Genomic DNA, 22,940 nt, shown 5'->3' on the forward strand with positions numbered 1-22,940 from the left:
TTCTGTTGTGCATAAGTCGCTATGGGTTGGTACCGAATTGATGGCACCTAACAACAACAACAACAATTAAAACCTACATATTGCTGTCACATTTATTCTGACTCATAGAGACCCTATCAAACCTACTGCTGTCAAATGAATTCCGACCCACAGCAAGATTGTAGGACAGAGAATTGCTCCATAGGGTTTCTGAGACTGTAAATTCTTATAGAAGCAGATAGCCTCGTATATCTCCCCCAGAATAGCTGGTGGTTTGAACTGCCCTCCTTATGGTTAGCAGCCCAATACTTAACCCACTGTACCACCAGGGCTCCTTTAGCTATCATGTTGTGACACTATATAATTCTATATACAAAAATATAAGAATATGTTTTCTTGAATTATGGAAAAAAATTATGGCATTTCATCAAATACTGAGTTTTTAAATGGCTTATTGATTTAGATAAAATCACATACAGTATTTTAGATACTGGGAATAATTCTATTGAATCATGAATGAGCAGAGCTTGCTTGAAGTTTTATATTTGGAATATATTGATGTTACATTCATCACTTTATATCAAAAAAGACACCAGTTTATTTTATCAGAAATATTTTTTATAATGTTTTGTAACTACTCTTGGATTCAAAAATTTACTTTGTTTGGATATTTAATACTATGACAAGTAATAAATTTTAGATTTACAAGTAATCAATATTCAAATTAGAGTTAGTGTTTTATTTAAAATTTTTCTTAAGGACAATCTATCAGTACTGCATAATAATCTAGCAGTGCATGGATTGGTCTTGAATTCAAAATTCAGACATATAAAAATGCATGATGAATATATTAGAGTATGTTGTAACAGGTTGATTAATATTGGAAATGAATCAATTAATGCTATACGATATCAACATTAGTTTTTCCCACTGGGCTCCGCCTACACAAGAGCTAAATCAATATTTCATTTAGCAAAAATTTCCTGGTGAATATTTTGTCATTTAAGAAGTCCTATTAATCATCAATGCATCGAAACACATTCCCAAAGGAGATTTCAAATGGAGCCTGTGGATTAAGTTATAAAAAGGAATTTTCTAGTCCATCAGTTTGGGCCATGTTATCATTGGCTGGACATGAAAGTAAGAAGCCAAATGGGAAAATCTATAACTAATCTCTTTGTTGGTATCAGAGGGTTATATAAAGTTCGCTGGAACACACTGCTTAGAGTCTGAGTTGATGCTGTCTTTAACAAATCCATATTTTTATTTTAGTGATGTATAGATTTTAAACCCTTAGATGATAGATGAAAAATCTCTTCTTGAAAGTATAAAACCTCTATTAGCTCAACTGATCTGAATAAAATTTTATATGTAAAATTTTCATGTTGGGATTATACTAGTTTAAAACAGTTCATTTATACATAGAAATTATAATAACCAAATAATTATACATATAAGAAGCTTCAAAAAGTTCATGGAAAAAATGGAATTAAAAGATAACAGAATTATTACCTTGAAATGGGTACATGGTTATGTATGTTTAGGAAAACATTCAATTTCTAGAGATAAGAAAAGTATACAGTGTATAAAATCAAATAAAATGTACACTGGATAGGATTAACAACACAGAAGATACTTATGAAAGCAATACGAGAACTTGAAGTCATAGACATAGTATTATTCAGAGTAAAGGATATATATATTTTTAACAAGCTTAGGGTTAATAATAAAATAATTAAAACAGCAACAGCTTCTGAGACAGTATTTATTGATCTAATACTGATGTAACGTTTTAGAACTTATTTGGAGTCCTAAAAGGAGAAAAGAGAAAATGGATCACAAAGAGGCAGAAAAAATATTTGAAACCACAATGTTCAAAATTTATAAGAAGGGTAAGTCCATATATCCAAGAGACTCAATAAATTGTAACCAGCATAAACTTAAAGAAAAGTAAACCAAAGTATAGCATAATCAAATATCTGAAAACCAGTGATAAAGAAAACATCTTAAATGTATCCTGAGACAAAATGAACCAACATAAAAATTCAAGCTGGCTGCTTGTCATAAACTGAAATTCATAGGACAGTGAAGAAATATTTATAAAATACATGAACAGAGGAGGCTGCAAAAGGCCATGAGGAAACTGACTGGGGTAATAGAAATGGGCATTATTGTGATTGTGGTTGATTTACACAATGAGTATTTTGTGGAAACTTGTCATATGAGGGTAGGAAGGGGCAGGTGGAGCGCCGGGTAGGGAATAGACACAGGATAGCTTGGGTGCTGGGGAGGTGGGTAATACAAGAAGAGGGATGGGAATGGAAGAACAAGGTGGATGGGAGAACAGTTAGGCAGATTTGCATGGGCTAAGTGGGACAGAGGTAAATAATGATGTATGCACAATCTTGGAACAACAGGGCTCTGGGATACAGGCATTAAGGCATGGTTTGAATGAGTAAAAGGGAGGAAATAATGTTAAGATGCTTCAATGTCTTTTGAATCTTGGTTTTCCTTGAAAACCACTATAAAATAGACAGTTGATGGGGAGAGATAGGAATAGCCAGAAATATCACCATAGAAAGCTTGTAATTCCTTCTTCTGCCTATAACTGATTGGAATACCTAAAATGGGGTTACAACTTGCCCAGTGAAGGAGGCTTCCTGTGGAGCCTCGGCATTGTGTAAGACCACAAGTGGAATTCTGAACCCTATCCAGAATCTTCTGAGGTAAGAAATCTCCACTTGAAAGGACAAGCAGACAAGCCTGGAGCAGCTAGAAGAACAAGATACTTCTTATAAGACCGACAGGAAAAATAAAAAACAATGGCAGTCCGACTGATTATTACAAGAACAAGCAAGTTGCTTGCCCCGGAGACATCAAGGCAAGTGGTCAGGTGCCCTCAGGGCAAACCCCCTTCCAAGACTAAGACTCAATGGGAATACACAAGCAGACATGCCTTCTGACTGGTGACCACGTTGGTCACTGATAAGGGAAAGTGATGGAAAAACAGCAATGAAGCTGTGAGCTAAGCACTACCACGTTCAATAGACTCCTATAAACCCAGGCGGACACCTGGTTGGCCAGTAGTATGGCAAGACCTGGTGACTCCTGGGACCAGAGTAGTGACACAGCCACAGAGGGCTAGAGCGTAGAGTGAAGTGTCCAGCTGATAAGTGAGGGCATGTGCAGAAGAACATCCACACTTGTAGATAGATAATATGCACTTGACCTGGCTTCAATGGCTGGATGATCAGAACTCAACTAGAAGAAGAAAGAAGAGGAAATAAAAAGAGTAATCTGATACAATTTGATGAACTTGACCTATACCTATGGATGTAGTAGCTCAAAAGAGGGAACAAATCTTTACAGCGAGAATCATTCCCATCCCCTCAATACACAGGGTAGACAGGGATGGGCAACTTGGATATTGGCTACCCAAAATGGGGGACTACATAGGCAAGAAGTGACTGGCTTACAAGCTTTTAAGAGGGAGCCTAGATCCAGAGGGCATGGAGGAAGGTAGAATCTCCACTGAGTAGTATCCAATCTGTTTGGGTGGGGCTGATGAAAGAAGATGGGGATAGGACTCTTGTAGTACAATTGTGAATAACTGCTATCAGGACTGACTGTGAAGGTTGGAAATGTAAATGTAGATGTTTTGTATCAAAAGGAGTGGAGTGGTTGACTTTGCAGTCCAGGAGTGGAGGTCCCTGGGACCATCAAGGGTAGTACGGGACCCTACCCAGAGAAACAGTGATGCCAGAGATGGAGGCTGAGATGATGACGTGGAGAGATGGAGCGGCTGGGGACTCTAGACCAAGAAAGGGAGAGGGTCTGTGTGCTGATGACAGAGGGGCAGGCTTGCAGGGTTGTTTGATGATGCATGGAAGGGATTGTAACCATGGCAATGAAATGATATACAATAGGATGAATGTAAAGCTAATGTTCTCCCATGTAAACTGTCACATAATTCACAATAAAACTTTAAAAAAAAATAAAACTTATCATATGATATACAATTGATGAAGTCTAGAAAGGCTGACCATAAAAAATAATGCTGACCATTTGGAAGAAATGGATGATTCCATAAAATCCGTTGTTAGGTACCACTGAATCTATAACAACTCTATGCAGAACAACGAAACACTGCCTGTTCCTGCACCAACCTCACAATCATTGCTACATTTGAGCCCACTGCTGCTGCCACTGTGTCAATCCATGTAATCGGGGGTCTTCCTCTTTTTCTTTCACCCTCCACATTACCAAACATAATATCCTTCTCCAGTGACTGGTCCCTCCTGACAATATGTCCAAAGTATGAGAGACAAAGCTAGGCCATCCTGGCTTCTCAGGAGCATTCTGGCAATACTTCTTCCAACACAGATTAGTTTGTTCTTTTGGAAGCCCAATGTATTTTTAATATTCTCCTCCAAACACTGGCCAACTTTGAAAATGCATATAAGATTTACTGAAAATACCATGGTTTGGGTCAGATGCACATTAGTTGTCAAACTAACATCTTTGTTCTTCAATAATTTAAAGATGTCTTGCACAACAGATTTGCCTAATGCAATACATCATTTGATGTCTTGAATGCTGCTTTCATGAGTGTTGATGGTTGATCCGAAGAAAATGAAGTATTTGACAAGTTCAATCATTTATCCGTTTATACGGATGTTGTTTATTGGTCCAGTGGTGAACATTTTTGTTTCTTTAGATTGAAGTGTGACCCATACTTAAGGCTGTGGTCTTGATTTTAAGTCCTCTTCAGTTTCAGTAAGCAATGTTTCCAAAGTACTTTAAGTTCTCTTCAATTTCAGCAAGTAAGGTTGTATCATTTGCGTAATCCTGGTTGTTAATGACTCTTCCTCTAATCTTTAGGCTTTGTTTTTCTACATATAATCCAGCTTCTCAGATTTTGTGCTCAGCATGCAGACTTAATAACTATGATAAAAGAATGCAACCCTGGTATATACCTTTACTAATTTTAAACCATTCAGTGATCCCATGTTGTGCTTGAAGAACTGTCTCATGGTGTTATGTACATGTTCCTCTTGACCACAATTAAGTGTCTCAAAAAACACATTCTCCACAATGTTGTCCATAGCTTGTCATGATCAATGCCTTTGCATAGCCAATAAAGCACAGGTAAACCCCTTTCTGGTATTCTCTGCTTTCAGCCAATTCCATCTGACTTCAGCTATGATAGCTCTTGTTCTACATCCTCATTAGAATCTGGTTTGAACCTCTGGCAGTTTTCTGTCAATGTACATTGGCAGCTATTTGTGAGTTACCTTTTGCAAAATTTTACTTGCATGCGATATTAAGGACATTGTCCGATGATTTCATCATTCCATTAGGTCACCTGACTTTGGAATGTAAATATAGATTCCTTCCAGTCTGTTGGCCAAGTAGCTGTCTTTCAAACTTCTTGGCATAGATGAGTGAGTGCCTCCAATGCTGCATTACTTTGCTCACAGATTTCAATTTTTATTCCATCAATTTCTAGAGCCTTGTTTTTTGCCAATGCTTTCAAAGCACCTTAGACTTCTTCCTTCAATGCTCTTAACATATACTACGTCTTAAAATGGTTGAACATCAACCATTTCTTTTTGGTATAGTTACTTTGTATATTCCTTCCATCTTCTTTTGATACATTCTGCATCATTCAATATTTTTTGCCCATGGAATCCTTCAATACTGTAAGGCAAGGCTTGAATTTTTTTTTCCCCTTTCAGTTCATTCAGCTTGAGTAGTGCTGAGCATGTTCTTTGCTTGTGGTTTTCCAACTCCAGATCTTTGCACATTTTTTTAAAATAATAGTTACCTTTGTCTTTTCGAGCTGATGTTTGAAACTATGTGATTGCCAGGTTAAAAATGGACAATACTAGTACATTTCAGCTCACTTGTTATTGTTAATTGTCACTGAGTTGGTTCCAACTTATAGACCCTGTACAGGGTTTCAGACAAGCAGCTGGTGAGTTTGAACCACCGACCTTGGGATTCAAACCAACCTTGCAGTCCAGTGCATTATCCTGCAGCACTGCACAACTGTTTATGTGTTCCATTTCACTTTTGAAAATTTTCTATATTCCTATATTCATACTTCATACATTCCATGTTCTGATTATTAATGGATGTTTGCAGCTGGTTCTGTTCACTTTGAGTTGTGCCCCATTGGTAAATGGAATGTCCCAAAGACTTAGTATATTCATGTCAACATGGTCAACTCTATTTTGAGGAGGCAGCTCTTCCCCAGTCACATTTTGAGTGCCTTAAAATCTGAGGGGCTCATCTTCTGGCATTGTATCTGAAGATATTCTGGTGCACATCATCATGTTTCAATATTCAATATTCTGGTGTGATATGACAGTGTTCCACTGCTATTCGTATGATTTCCATTGACTAAATGTTGAGAAATTGTCTGTCTCTCTTTCTTCCTAGTCTGTCTTTGTCTGGAAGTGTTGTTAAAGCCTGTCCACTATGGGTGACCCTACTGAGACTTGAAACACTGGTGGTATAGCTTCCAGAATCACAGCAGCACATAAGCCACCACAGTAGGACAAACTGACAGCCAAGTGGTGGTTGCATAATATGAAAATTTAGAATTAGAAAACTTGTTTTTCTACAAAGAAAATTTCATTTAAAGTTATAAGTGTGGTAAGGTTGCCAGTGAATGAAAAAGGTAACATAGTATGATATTTAAGTTTGTTATAACTTTCTTGGTTTATAGCTAAATACTGCAGTATTCCAAATAGAGGGATGAATTCACAGATTCTCATAGTACATTATTTTAGACAGACATTAACATTCCCTTTTAATATAATTTATTGTTAGAAAGGAAATCATTTTTAGTTTAGATAATTCATAAAATGCTCCATAGGAACAAGAATAGCAAGACTTTGTCTCACATACTTTAAAATATGACTAATAAAATGTTTGTCTGTAAATTCACTAACCAAATTAATATCATCCTAAACTTGTCACATGGTGTCCTGGTATGGTGCTGCTGGTTAATGCGCTAAACTGCAAAACTGGTTTGAACCGCAAGGTTGGTGGTTCAAGTTCACCAGTCGGTCCTTGGAAACCCTATACAGGTTGCTATGGATCAAAATCAACTCCACAGTACTTAACAACAACAATAAACTTGTCACATAGCTAATGATTTGGATTACAATTATAGTTTCAAACTTTCTTTAGTTTATACATGTGTAAGAAGTTTAAATAAGTGTTTTTTGAAGTCTTTAGTAAAATACAAACCTTAGTAGCATAATGAGTTGGGCTGCTAACTGCAAGGTCAGCTGTTTGAACTGCTAGTTATGCTGTGGGAGACAGATGAAGCTTTCTGTTCCAATAAAGACTTACAGTCTCAGAAACACTACACAGGGTCACTATGATTCAGAACCAACTTCACAGCATACAACCACTACCAGTTCATTAATATACATAAAGCAATTTTCATCCAAGTGTGCTTTCTGCAGGTATAATAAAGACTGCACACACAACACAATAATGCTTCTTACCTCCAATTTATTTCCTGGAGAAGTGGGTTTCCAGTGAGAGACAATTCACGGAGAGAAAAGCAAGCATCAACCCCCCTTATGGCACTGGTAAGATCTAGGAAACATATACATTATGAAAGGTATCACAAAGAATTTTAAAACATTATAAATTATATGCTAATGAATTCAAAGTACTCATTTCTTGTTGCCAATGTCAGAAAACATACTTAGGTGAATTGAACAAACTATCAAAGCTAATTTGGGATTGAAGTGGAAATTCTACATAATCAAGTGTGGTAAAGGTTGCCAGTGAATGAAAAAGTGAATATAGTATAATATATAAGTTTGGAATCAAGCATTCTTGCTTGGCTTTAAATCCTTATTTGTACCGATATGTACTGGAAGCATGGTGGCTCTGTAGGATAAGCACTGGACTGCAAATCACAAATTTGGTGGTTTGAGCCTACCTGATGCTTTTCTGGAGAAATATGAGGCTTTCTGCTTTCACAAATATTTACAAACTCAGAAACGCTAAACAAAGTCTTTATGAGTCATAACCAACTCAAAAGTACTTAACAACAGCAACATATCTTATAAGCTCAGATAAATGGCCTAATTTCCCTAGGTAAATTCTGTCTCCCAATGTGACTGTGCCAATTAAATGTACCTGCCATATTGCAGCAGCTCCATTAAAAAAAAAAGATAAATTAATGACCATTTTATTTAGCTATGGAATAGAGTCACTATGAATATTTTTTTCTGCAGAATTGCTGTTGTTGAGTATTGTTGAGTCAGTTTTGAGTCAATAGCAACCTTATATAGGGTTTCTTTGCAGGAGAAAGCCTCATCTTCTTACTTTGGCGTGGTTGGTGATATTGAACCACTGACTTTGTGGTTCACATTCATGCTATGATCATACATGCCACCACTGCACTCCATCTATCCCATAGGGTCAAGATAAATAGAAGTAATGTATGTAAAGGGCTTAGAGTAGTTCTTGACAGATTACAATCACAAAACCTGAAAAAATGTAATCTAAAGTTATACTGATAATCATTGGCAATTGGAATGCAAAGGTTGGAAACAAAGAGGAAGGATCAGTAGTTGGAAAATATGGCCTTGGTGATAGAAATGATGCTGGAGATTGCATGACAGAATTCTACAAAATCAATGATTTGTTCATTTCAAAAACCTTCTTTAGACAACATAAAGAGACAATTATACACATGAACCTCACCAGATGGAATAAATAGAAATCAAATTGATTACATCTGTGGAAAGAGACAATGGAAAAAGCTCCATATCATCAGTCAAAACAAGACTGTGGAACAAACCATCAATTGCTCATATGCAAATCTAAACTGAAGCTGAAGAAAATGAAAAAAAAGTCCACAAGAGCCAAAATATGACCTTGAATATACCCCACTTGAATTTAGAGATCATCTGAAAAACAGATTTGATACATTAAACACTAAAGACCGAAGACTAGAGGAGTTGTGGGATGACATCAAGAACATCTTACATGAAAAAAGCAAAAACTCATTAAGAAGACAAGAAAGAAAAGGTGGAAATGAATGTCAGATGAGACACTGAAACTTGCTCTCCAGCATGGAGATGCTAAAGCTATTTGGAAGAAATGAGGAAGCACAAGAGACGAACAGAAAATTTCAGAGAAAAAGAAGAAGACCCCCCCGTGAGATGGATTGGCAAAGTGGAAGCATCAATGGGATCAAGCGTGGCAACAATAGTGAGATCAGCCCAGGCTCAAGCAGTGTTTTGTTCTGTTTTGCATAGGGTAGCTATGAGTAGGTACCAACTCAATGGCACCTAAAAACAACAACTAAACTTAAGGTCAGTAGTTTGAATATACCAGTTGTTCTGCAAGAGAAAGATTAGGTTTCTGCTTAGATAAAGGTTTATCGCCTGGGGAACTCTATGCAAAGTTGCTAAGGATCAGAACCTACTCATTGGCAGAGAACTACCACGACCACCAATACAATGGATTATGCTCAGCAACAAGAAGAAACTATTCAATTAAATAGTATGTAAAAAATTTCATTTGAATGGTAAGCAAAGAAAACTGGACACAAAATAGAACATACTTTTGGATAACATTAATATAAAAATGTAATCCAAAAGAACACATTCATTATTGTGGTTGATACTATAAGGAGACTTACAGGGAAGGTGTTGGGGGATTTTATTTTTGAAGAGTGATACAAATATTTTTAGTGGACCAAATTAATTCATCATTCTTTAATAGGCAAATTTTTAGTAGGTGTCTGGTATGGCACTATGGGATAAGCACTGGACCACAAAGTCGATTTGAACTACGAGGTTGGCAGCTCAAACTCACCAGCCACTGCTCAGAAACTCTATACAGGGTTGCTGTGAGTCAGAACTGACTCAAGGATGCTTAACAACAAACAGCAACCATAGACGTCTACTTTATAGCTGTTAGGGGACAAGTCAGACAAGTTTGTTTACTCATCTTCATTGGGCTATTTATTTCATACATAATAGGTAACAGATTTAAAATTGAAATACAATTGCACAGGGCCACCAGAAAAATATGAAAGTCATTGATTGTAAAAATGGAAAGAAAAAAAAATTGAATTAGTTTAGCAGGCTTATCATACAGATTTGGAGCCTTGGTGTAGAACTGTAAGATAAGCAATGGGTGATTGACTGCAAGGTCAATGGTTCAAACCTACAAAAAGCTCCTTGAAAAATCTATGCAGGGTTGCTACAGGTCAGAGTCCACTCAACGGCACTTAACAAAAACAACATTATACACATTAAGAAATTCTAGTGGTGGAGTCGTGGTGTGGTGCTGTGGGTTAATGCGCTAGACTGCAAAGTCGATATGAACTGCAAGGTTGGAAGTTCAAGCTCACCAGCTGCTCCTCAGAAATCCTATACAGGGTCACTATGGGTCAGAACCTACTCAATGACACTTAACAAAAATGGTGCAGTGAGTTAAGCCCTGAGCTGCCAACCTAAAGACTGGCAATTCAAATCCACCAGCTCCTCTTGAGGGAAGGTGATGAGGTTGTCTATTCTTATAACTCTTTACAGTCTCAGAAGCCTAAAGGAGGTATTAGTTAGACTCTGTCCCATAGCGTCTGTGTGAGTTGGATTTGACTCAGTGGCATTTTATTAGGTTTGGGTATTACACAGAATGATGATTTGTTAATGCCATTTACCCATCGATGAGTTGTAAACAGCTCTTGACCATATTAAGGATGTGTGGTGGCACAGTAGGTTAAACCTTGGTCTGCTAGCCACAAGTGGGTGGTTCAAACCCAGCAGCCACTCCAAAGGAGAAAAATGAGGCCATCTGCTTCTGTAAAAAGTTAGTCTTGGAAAATCTAAGGAGCAGTTCTGTGTTGCCCTTAGGGTCACTTAGATTCAGAATCTTGAAATGGGTCTTTATCATATTTAGAACAAAAACTCAAAAGTCTATTATTTTTTAAATGATAAACTTACCTGAAAGGCAATTGTTGCTGACATCCAGTTTCTCCAAAGAAACAAAATGAAAAAGTGGTATAATTTCTGTTAAACTGGAAACAAAGACATAGATTCACAAAACAATTAACTTGGAATGTCTTCAATATTACTAATGTACCTACAGTTACTATTATATTATATTATACTATCATTTATTAACAGTACATATTGAAAATGAATTCTAAAAACCTTCAATATTTATTCTACAGTGTTGTTGCTCTTAAGTTTCATCAAGTAGGTTCAGACTCATAGTGATCCTTTACAGGGTTTCCAGTGGCTGGTGAATCTGAGCTGCTGAACTTGTGGTTAGCAGTCCAGTGTTTAACCTACCGTGTCAAACCAGATTCCTATAATAGAAGATCACTATTCATTATTAAAGAAAAATTGTCATGGATTTACCAGTTTCAATAGTAAATTTCATGAATGTGTATTTGCTATTTGGAGTCCTGGTGTAGTGCTGTGGGTTAATGCACTAGATTGCAAAATCAGTTTGAACTGCAATGTCAGTAGTTCAAACTCACTAGCTGATCCTCAGAAACCCTATACAGGGTTGCTACGGGTTGGAACCGACTTGACGGCACTTAACAACAACAACAATAACACCATTTGTTATTTAAATAAAAATTGTTTTGCTTTTCTGTTATCTGTTTTTGAAATTCCAAATTTACAGAGAAACTATATCATTTCTATATTTTCTTCTTAGTTCAACTACAAAACCTAATTCTTTAAGATAAAAAAAAAAACTACGCATAAATAAATCACTTATTTGAACTTTTCAACAGTATAACTAAATAGAGATATTATTAGTTGTTTCTTAATTTCAAAAAAAAGTTTTGAGAGCATTTTAAGTATTGTAAGTTTTCAAAGATATACTAGAGACATTTCTAAATTTGAAACATGTTCAATATTTAGACAATGAATCTAAAGAATCTAATAACAGAAAATGCTTTATACTGATATGACATAAATTTTGTACAAATATATCAGTATTTAAAATTGGTAACATTATTATTGAATGGTTTTAAATCAGAAAAGGTATGTATTATGTTTGTATCCTTTTATCATATTTATTCAATCTGTACACTGATCAAATAATCTGAGAAACTGGATTATATAAAGAAGAACATGACATCAAGTTAGAGGAAGACTCATAAACAACCTGCAATATGGAGGTGACACAACCTTGTTTGCTATAAGGGAAGAGAACTTGAAATACTTACTAATGAATATCAAAGACAACAGCCTTCAGTATGAATTGCATCTCAATGTAAAGTAAACAATATCCTCACAACTGGACCAGTACATAACATCATTATAAATGGAGAAAAGATTGAAGTTGTCAAAGACTTCATTTTGCTTTGATCCATAATCAAAGCTCATGGGAGTTGCAGTCAAGAAATCAAACAATGTTTTGCATTAGGCTAATCTACTGCATAAGACCTCTTTAAAGTGTTCAAGAGCCAAGATATCACTTTGAAGACTAAGGTGCACCTGACCCAAGCCAATGTATTTTCAGTAGCCTCATATCCATATGAAAGTTGGACAAAGAATAATAATGACCAGTGAATAACTGATGCCTTTGAATTATGGTGTTGGCAAAGAACATTGAAAATACTATGGACAGCCAGAAAAACAAGTTAATCTGTCGTGGAAGAAGTACAGGCAGAATGCTCTGCAGAAGCAAGGATGGCAAGACTTTGTCTTTCATACTTTCACTATATTATCAGTAGGGACCAGTCCCTGGAGAAGGACATCATACTTGAAAAACTGGAAGGTCAGTGAAAAAGAAAAAGACTCCCAATTATACAGATATTGATATAGTGACAGCAACAGTGAATCAAAACATAACAATTCAGAGGATGGCAAGGACCAGTGTTTTGCTGTTGTGTAGCTCACCAGCTGCTCCTCGGAAACCCTATACAGGGTCGCAATGGGTCAAAACTGACTTGATACCATTAATAACAACAACATAGGGTTGCTATGAGTTGGATGTGCTTCAATGGTACCTAACAACAACTATCCTTATTATACTATCCCAAAACCAAAACCTACTGCCATAAAGTTGATTCCGATCCATAGCAACTCTGTATATTGCTATGAGGCTGTAAATCTTTATGGCAACAAAAAGCCTCAACTTTCTCCTGCAGAAAGGCTGGTGGGTTTGAACTGCCCACCTTGTGGTTGGTATTCCAAGACTTATCCTACAGTGCCATCAGGACGACTACATATAAATTCAAATAATAATGAGCTTTCCTCCACTTTTAAGAGTTTCTATCATTTCCTAAGTTATAAATTGTCATTAAAAACTCATTCAAACAAAAAGTATAAGTAGTATTCAAAATATTCTCATCATTAGCAATAAAGTGAAAATTTATTTCAGTTGTAGTTGCACTGCATTTCCAACTTCTATGGAAAATATATTTAGACATTAACACTAAGCCAGATGATCTAAATCTTTAAATAAGACAAAAATTCCTTTGCAGAAAATATATTCCCATTATATTTACAAAAGTGTTCTGAATAATATAGTCTATAAATGTCAGAACTCCTTCTACTCAAAATAGCCTTGGCTAAAGGAAAAATTTTGGTATAAAAAGAAAGGCTAACATTGATTGTCATGTCTTTTACTTTCCTGTTTTGATAGTTAACTCAGTTACCATAGCAGAATTCTTTTCTTTTTTATTTCTACCATTAAAATAAACAAACAAACAAAAACTACTAATATTCTAAGATCAGAAGCCAACAGAGTAACATTGTGACTGGAGGCCTCGTGGTATCTAGCATGAAACTGATCCTTGTATTGAACTTGACTCCTCCCTTATACTATCCTGTTCTGCATTAACAGACAGACAGAAAATACTACTGGAAAAAAAAAAAGAAAAAGAAAAACTAATAATAAGACTGGAAGACGATCACTCTAGATGTAAACAATCCTAAGTAAATCATTACTATTTATATGAAACTTATACAATACCATTTCTTCAAAAGTTTCCAGGAAAAAGCAAATCACAAAATTAAGTAACTATGAGAAAAAGTCATAAAATATTAGCCATTTCATTTGTAGGTCTTCATAATTTCAATGCATACTTTTTACTAGTAAAATTTGCCTGAATGTCCTCCGGACACTTAAAAAGAAGAAGAACAACAAAAAACAAACTAAAACTTTGTTGATAAATAATTAATGAATTTAAGTCCTAATATTATGACATTTTCTATTTAAACACATTCGGGATTATGATAAGCAATAATTCAAAATCTTTAGATGAAAATGTAATTCTACTTAATATGTTTGGTGTTCCTGCTGTATCTTTGATATCTTCCTAATATTAAATCTTTGCTATTCTATTTATAGAATTTTGAAAGAGCAATAGATCGCAATATATTATAGCCTGCAAAATGCAGTTTCCCTCTTTTCAAACTATCTCATGTTTTAAGACCAATAAATTATATGGTGATATATAGGCTACATAATCAATGAAGTTTTAGAATGAAAAACAATAGTAATTATCTTTGCAAAAATCAATCCAAGGAAAGAAATACCTGGTTTGGCTACCCTTCTAAAACTGAAATTTTAACTTTTTAAATAATTATGGTTTATAATCACATTCTTTTTTTCTTTTTGAAATATTAATCAAGCAACTGGTTACTCACTTGCCTTAATTCCTTAGAATGCTGGGAACATAATTGTAAAATCTTAAGGAAAAAAGAATCAAAACTTTAACTTTTCCTTTTACTGATGTTCTGTGTATATTTTTTCCAAGAAAATTCAAACCAGAAAGACAAAGGACATTAGTGAAAACCTAATACCATTTGACCTTGTCACATTAGCCCTGGGCATAAAAAAGATATAAATTTCAAAGAAGACAAAAAGCAAAAGATTTATACAATGAGCAGCCAATGGGTAATAGTTTCCACTTTCTGCTCCTGTTTAGAGTCACACTGGAAGCAAAAAGGCTATGAAGCTGGAGACTCTTCTAGTTAGAACATCATTGAGTCAAACTTAAAACAGTCACATGTTCTAAAGAAAATTAAAACAAGAGTTAGGATGAAGCAAGTGTTTCAAATAATATGTACTAAATATCATTCTTTAGATATATTTCATTTATTGGAAGAAAAAAGCACACAAACACAATGTCTTCATGGTGATGAAAATATTATCAAAAATTAAAAGAAAAATGTTTGCAATTTAAAAGCCATACCAGACACTGCAAATCAAAATATTACTTTGAAAGAATTCTTGTTAGTTTTACAACATATTGTTGTTGTTGTTGTTGTTGTTGTTAAGGGCCATCAAGTGAGTTACAATTCATAGGGCCACTATGACTTTATAGTTTTTCCAAGCAGCTGTTGGTGGGTTTGAACTACTTTGTGGTTAGCAGTCCTGTACTTATTCTATGCTGGTGGTGGGGTGGTGTGCCGTGGAGTCGGTTCCAACTCATAGTGACCCTGCATTGGATTTCTGAGCTGTAAATCTTTATGGGAGCAGAAAGCCTTATCTTTCTCCCATGGAGCAAATGGTAGTTTCCAGCTGCCTATAGCACTACTCTATAAAGTCACATATGTTTTCTTTTTGGATCAACATGAAAATCCCATAAAGTCTGTTGTTCTTGTTGTGGGGTGCCTTAGAGTACAACAGAACAAAACACTGTCTGGTCCTATACCAACTTCACAATCATTCCTACGTTTGAGCTCATTGTTGGAGCCACTTTGTCCATTCATCTTATAAAACAAAAATTGAGAATGTTAGGACTCAGAAAGCGAGACTAGACTGACTTGTTCAACATCAACTGACCTAAAACTCAAACCTAATCTGCTGTTTTTGTTTTCATCAAAGCTCAGATATTTGTACAAGTAAAATGCCAATGTACAAGTAAAACCATAATGCAAGATTAATAAACTGTATTGTTAATGGCATTAAGCTTGTTAAGAAAAATTCTGATTGAAGATTTTCTCAAACTATGACTCTTAAGAAATATGTAATTACTCTATATGTCCATTTCTATCACATATCAGTGATTCCCTCAGGCCTTCTCCCTTTATGCACTCAAAAATAAGAGATTGCATGTTACAAAGAGCTTTGAAAAACCCAGAAAATTATATATTCAGATGGGTTGTTGTTCTTGTTCAGTGCAGTTTAGTTGGTTCCAACTCATAGCAACCCTGTGCAGGGTTTCCAAGAATCATTGGGGAGTTTGAACTGATTTTGTGGTTCCCAGTCCAGTGTTGATCCTATAGTGCCTCACCAGAGTATTATTTAAATACTCAAAATTTATAGTGGTGGTGTGCCATGGAGTCGGTTCCAACTCACAGTGATCCTGTACAGGGTTTCCAAGGCTGTGAATCTTTACCGGAGCAGAAAGCCTCATCTTTATCCTCCAGAGCCGCTAGTAGTTTCAAACTGCTGACCTTGAGATTAGCAGCACACTCGTAACTGCTACTCTATCAGTAAATACTATACAATTATTTCACTTCTTTTTTGTGCAGAAAAGCTTAAAAGATAAAATTCTTACATTGCTGAGTTCTATAAGGGTTTGTTGTTGTTTTTAAGTGCCATCAAGTCAGTTCTGACTCACAGCAATCCTGATAGGGTTCCAAGGAGCAGCTAGTGAGCACTGACCTTATGGTTCAAACCAATCTTACAGTCCAGGGCTTTGTGCTGCCGTGCCATACCAGAACTCCAGAGCTCCTCTAAGAGCCCTCTAAAATGGTGCAGCACCAAATACCTCAGTGTTAAATGTTATAAAGCAAAGCAAATATACATTAAGAATTATTTGGATTCAGTATTCCAATTACTGCTATCAATTCTGAAATAATTTTTATACTTGAGTTTATACAATTCCTTGTTATGTTAGACTGGTATTAGCAATAAGACATACCAGATAAATAGAATTCATAAATATTAAGTTTTAGAACTTGCAGTTGCTATTGTTAAATGTTGTTGAGTCCCTAATAATGACCCTGTATAGGGAAATCCTATACAGGGTTGCTGTGGATCAGAATTGACTCAAAGGTACTTAACAACAACAACAACAGGGTTTCTGAAGATCGGCTTGTGGGTTTGGATCACAGACAGTGTGGTTAACAGTTCGATGTTTATCCTACAGTGCTACACCAGGTCCTCAGTTTTAGAAGTAGAATGTTTTCTAAATTATTTAAATTGTCCACAGAAAATAGAGACATTGCTTTTCAAAAAAAAAAAAAAAAAAAAAGTCCTTGTTTTACAATAAGCACTGGACTGTGAACCACAAGGTCTGTAGTTCAAGCCCACCAGCCGCTCCCCAGGTGAAAGATGAGGCGTTCTCTTCTCCCACAAAGCTCACTAGAGCTTCAGAAATCCTGTAAGTGGTCACTATGAGTATGAACCGACTTGATGGAACTTCTAAACAACAACATGTATAATAAATGTGGTATATTCAAGTTAATCAAGTTTAACTGTTATGGTTGAAAAGCTATTTCTCTAGCACAAATTAGGTAAGTCAGTTACTGAGTGATTTACTATATATGCTCAAATTGTAGGTGAGGAGTTTACTTTGAATTTTGTTTCCTGACTGGGAAATATTCTGAAAAGAGCCAATGGATCAGTGCATGGTCCAAATTACTTAAACGTTGTTATGTGATGGAGGTGGCTCTGGGAATAAATGTCCTTTTTAAAGTACACATTAACTTTCAAATATTTGATTTAAACAATTTAAGGGAATTTTTGAACACAGATTCAATTATCTATTTTTCAAAGTTTACTATGTGGAAGTTAAATTATGTGGGGTATGCATGTTCAAAGGATGGACATGACTATAGCATGCATTGTTTTATATATTTTTAGATTTTATGTATTTTTAGAATAAATGCATATACACTAAAATCTGGTGTTCTTGTTCACTTATTTTTTAAAAAAATTATAGAACTCAAACAAGTAATTTTTTATTAAAGGTGGTTCCTTTTCCCTACTCCATGTGCCTTTGATGAATAAATTAATCATATTAGAATGAATAGGTCTCAATGAAATATTAAGCAGAGGCAGACACACACATATTGTGTCCCTGTTTTGGTTTTAGACAGTTATTTTCTGCAACGATCCAGATGTTTGGTGGTCTCAAATAGATCTTCTGTGGCAGGTACCCATTTCAATTTAATGTTAAGGCATTTTTTTCTAAGTGTTACTTTATATCCTCAGGGAAATCAAATTTAAATCAATCTTAACAGTTACAAAAAGACATGCAAGTTGAGAGCAGCTTTAAAATCGGTCTTCCAGGACTTAATAAGTACCATTTGAGAGAATGAGACATCCTTCTGAATTAAATTAACTACCTCCTGTATTTTCTGAGGACTATATTCTTTACAAATATAAACAAACCTAACCTGAGAGTTCTCTACAAGTGCATCTTTGAGAAGAAACAAAATGAGAATCAACTGACAACTGATTGAATATTCTACTAATATTTTAGGATACGTCAAACATTAAGTTTTAGAATTCTTTTATTTATTGTGATGAATTTTCACTGGTAAAATCCAGCAGCATTTCTGGTTGTTTCTGAGCGTCACATAATAGTTTTATGCTATTATTCACTGTATCTATTGTTTAAGCAAAGTATATTTTTACCTGTTTTGAGAGAGAGTAAGGTTTTGTAGTAAAGGCAGCCAATATGAAGAAAATGTTTCCACAGTTGAAATGCTGTTATCATCCAATTGCAAATCTCTTAGTAGAACGTGATTCTCCAATGATGGAAGCTACATTCAAATTTACTCCATTAGTTATATTAAACAAAATATTTTATCACTGATAGAATTTTAAAAATATAAACCTACCAAAACAGACAATAGATATCTTATGGTAAGCTGTATATCATAAAACAAAGTATAATGTAATTAGACTTTTTTATGAATTAAATTTCTAATAATTAACTTCGTAATGTTTTAATTAGCTCTTTTCTCTTTTATAAAAGCTATTCATGAAGAATAGTAATCAGAATTTCTTAAAAGTTAAATTTAGTTCCACTAAAGTACTGAAATATAACTAAAAAGTCATGATTTTTTATTTACTAGTATTATGAAAATGCTAATGGATAAATTAGATTCATTAATAAGACATTGTTGAACTGTGTTGAATTTTTTTTTAACAGAGAAAAGTATGCAATAAAGTAAATTCAAAGTTAAATGCAGCTGGTGAATGGGAAAATAAAAGAAAAACTGAAAGTACTCAACATCACTTTTAATATGTGTGATCAATATTTTCACCAAATGAAAATTATTGCATTAATTACAGAAATCAATTATTCAAAGCAATCACCTCACTTAGATAATTTCCCTGTAACTTCAAAATCTGGAGTAATCCACAATTTGCAATGCCCTCAAGTTCAGTTAGATGATTATACGAGCAATCCAGGTAAATAATGGTGGGAGTATCACAAAGACCTTTTGTACTAATTAGCTGATTGTGGTCCAAAATTAATTGCTGAAGATTTTTCAAAGATTCTAAACCACCTGAAAGAAAAAAATTCAAGATTGCTTGTTTCATCCGTTCTTCCAGACTCTAAAACTGAGTTTTAATTGTGTCTCTCCTAAATTGTTACATTTATATATTTCCCATTATTTAAAACTATAAAGACTTAACCCACATTCCTGGTGAAATTTACCTCATGAAATGTGTTATTATTTCAGTTTGCATTTGTGGCATATATTTTTGAATGATATAATACTTTTACTTTCAAATGACAATAGAACACAGTGAGAGAGAAATGACTCTAAAAACAAAAATTTGCAACTCAACCTCAGGGTCTTTGGAGACTGAATGCCTTTGTTGCCCAAATTAGCTCTAAAATCAGTGTGATGTTACATAATGAATATTAGTGAAGATTTTTTAACTAAGGCTCAGTGGTAAGACAGAAAGTGAGGTTTTAAAAAAAAGCCATCAGAAGTTAGCATTGAAAATAGATGTTGATGGACTCTATAAAAGTTTATGGATGATAATCAGAATCTTGATTGTTTTTACACCATCTTTTCTCTACAGGTACTGTCCTATTGTATGAATGAAAAAAATGTGAGTGAATGAAAAGACGGTTTCAGGTCTAAAACAAGCACTGATAAGCAGAATATCTTCAATGAGGTTTGTACTCATGAAAGTCACTGAGGCTACATCTTGAAGAATCTAGCTTTATTCTGATTTTCTTATCAAACTCCCACAATTTTTTAAAATTAAAATTTCAAATTGCTGTTAAGTGCTGTCAAGTTGATTCCAACTCATAGCAACCCTGTATAGAGTTTCCAAGGAGCAGTTGATAGGTTAGAACCACCGACTTTTCAGTTAGCAAACCATTACGACACTCAAATAGATACGCATTATTTTACACACCTAAAGGTATTTGATAATAAATTGATATATTTCATTGTGAAAAGAAACAAAATTTAAAATATAGAATTTATCAATAATTTATTTCTGAAGCAATTTATAGCACTTAACCTAAGATTTATTCTTTTGATTACATATTATTCTTAATAAATGCAGAAAGTCGGCTTATACAATAGATGAAGAAATTTTGAAACCATCAAGTAACATTACCAAAACCTGACAGGAGAATCTAATTCTGAACTAGTTCTAGAATTCAGATAATATTATAATTAGAGTTATGAGCGTATTTTATGCAGACACATTTCAAGTAAATTGTATTTCAAAAATGTTGGATACTAAATAATTCAAGTTAAGTAAAGCAAAATAATGTTTAGATTACTTTCCTCATAAAAATGCTTGTATTTAGGTTTAGGAGATGGAAGCACTGCTTTCAAAGTATACAGACCTAGATGGAGGATAATAATAGTTGAGAAAAAATAGTTTCACATTTTGACATTTTTGTTTAATAAAGGCTTCTATGATTTTGCAGCAATACTTTTTTACGTACCCTCATATATATGTTGTTGTTAAGTGCCATCGAATTGGTTCTGACTCATAGCAACTCTGTATAGTAGGGGTTGGGTACTTTTTTTCTGACAAAATTTATAAAATCATTGGCAGGCCATACAAAATTATCAACTTAAAAAGTAGCCTGCTATATTTGGTCAAACTCACCCCTAATGTGATGGCTGGAACTGCAGTTGACTTGTCAAGACCAGACCAAATGGTTTTGCAGGCCTTATATGGCCCACAGGCTGGACGTTCCCTACCCCTGATGTATAGGGTTTCCAAGGAGCAGCTGGTGGCCTTGAACTGCTGACCCAGTGGTTCAAAGTCTAGTGATTACACATCTCCAAACCAGGAATCCTGAATATGAGGAGGTTTGAAAAAGCTTATGGAAAAATTAAAAGATAATGATTTTTTTCCCCCCACAAACTTTCTGAATCCCCTTGTTTGCATGTGTGCATGAATGCACGCACACATATAGGGGCCGTCCCTTGGTTTTGAACACTCTGATTTACAAATGAGTTGCCATCTGTGTTTCCTTGAACACAAACCTGGAGACTATACACAGGAAGGGGCCGAGTTGCATTTCCTCTCATTCCTCATTCATTCCTTGTCCTGTAGTGGCCAGCCCACACTCACCCAGCCCTGGACCCAGTAGAGTATGACTTGAACCAAACCCAGAAAGTTATGGTGTTGCCTGGAGGGTGCATTGCAGGTAGCAGAGAAAATGCAGGCTCCAATATGGTCAGGAGGCATAGGCACAGTCCCAGATTCACTCTGTATCTATTGGGGCAGTTCATGCTTTGGCATTATTTGCAGTAGAACATAGTGTGGAAAGTATGGCATGGCAACCTGTCTCCCAGACAAACCTCGTATGTCCCCAGCTTTGTCTCAGTCTTATCTTGGTCAAATATCATGTGGCCGGAGCCAGGTGTCATGCTCCCAGTGATGACAGGTGTCAAAAGAACAAGACACTAGCTACCGCTACCAGAGGTAGGCAAAAAGCTCAACATAACTGACCACCAGCCACCTGGGACTGTGTTCTCACCGATTACACAGCAAACATACAATAGTTCATAATAACAAATGGGTGCTATGGTAAACACATCAAAATGCTGCTATCATTAGTACTACATTAAAGATGTTTGAGTGTATCTAGAAATGGTTCTTTAATTTTTATGCATAGAAAGCCACACTATATACTATGACAAGCATTAGACTTAACATATGAAATAAACTAACTCTTCTCACTTAATGTGCAAATTTGCCTTACACAGAATTAGGAACTACATTTGTTAGTAATCCAGGACTACCTATATTTGAAAAAAAAAAAAAAAAATGCAAGTTATACAGCAAGTATTAAAGAAAACAGTTATTCTTTCTCCACCCTTGACCAATAAGCAAAAAGTGAGTGTTGAACAAAAATACTGAAAAACCTGATGATGTTACCCATGGTTTTACCAGTTCTTACGATGATTCTGACCCATGAGGGCCCCCTATTTGTCAAAGTAGAACTGTGCGCCATAGAGCGTCCAACAGCTGATTTTTTAAAGTACATTGCTAGGCCTTCCTTCCAAAACACCTCTGGGTGGAGTCAAACATTTTGGTTAGCAGCCAAGCAGGCTAATCATTTGCACCATAAAGGTTTATTATAGCCAAAGTAGAAGAATACTGTTCTGGTGTGATGCTGTAGAATAAGCAGTGGACTACTAACCATAAGATCAGCAGTTCAAACCCACCAGCCACTCCTCAGAAACCCTATACAGTATCTCTATGAGTCAGAACTGATTAAATGGCACTTAACAACGACAACAGCAAAACGGTGTACATAGTCTGGAAGATATATTTCAAATTTTAAGATGAAACATTTAAAGGAAATTCAGAAAAATAAAAAAGGAGATTTGGTAAGGTATCTAAAACAATGCCCAAAGTGTAAGTAAGGGGTGTATGAATTTCAAAAAAGAAAAGCTGTTTTTAAACAAATTTTGATTACATAATTTATTAGCCAAGGGAAAGAGCTGTTGTTAAGTTTCCTTGAGTGGGTTCTGACTCATAGCAAG

General features: G+C 35.2%; 1 protein-coding gene across 1 annotated transcript in view; it reads right to left on the minus strand.

Annotated features, from left to right (window-relative positions):
* The window catches only part of LRRIQ1 (leucine-rich repeats and IQ motif containing 1), a 259,848-nt gene that overhangs the window by 165,577 nt on the left and 71,331 nt on the right, over nt 1-22,940 (minus strand). Inside the window, exons 8-12 of the mRNA XM_006872970.1 lie at nt 20,714-20,779; nt 19,276-19,469; nt 18,589-18,716; nt 10,971-11,044; nt 7,503-7,596 (exon numbers count right to left, since the gene is read on the minus strand). Coding sequence (XP_006873032.1) covers nt 7,503-7,596; nt 10,971-11,044; nt 18,589-18,716; nt 19,276-19,469; nt 20,714-20,779 — 556 coding nt within the window. The remainder of the gene's footprint in view (nt 1-7,502; nt 7,597-10,970; nt 11,045-18,588; nt 18,717-19,275; nt 19,470-20,713; nt 20,780-22,940) is intronic.

The sequence above is a fragment of the Chrysochloris asiatica genome, unplaced genomic scaffold (assembly GCF_000296735.1).
Source record: "Chrysochloris asiatica unplaced genomic scaffold, ChrAsi1.0 scaffold00217, whole genome shotgun sequence".
Taxonomy (NCBI): Eukaryota; Metazoa; Chordata; class Mammalia; order Afrosoricida; family Chrysochloridae; genus Chrysochloris; species Chrysochloris asiatica.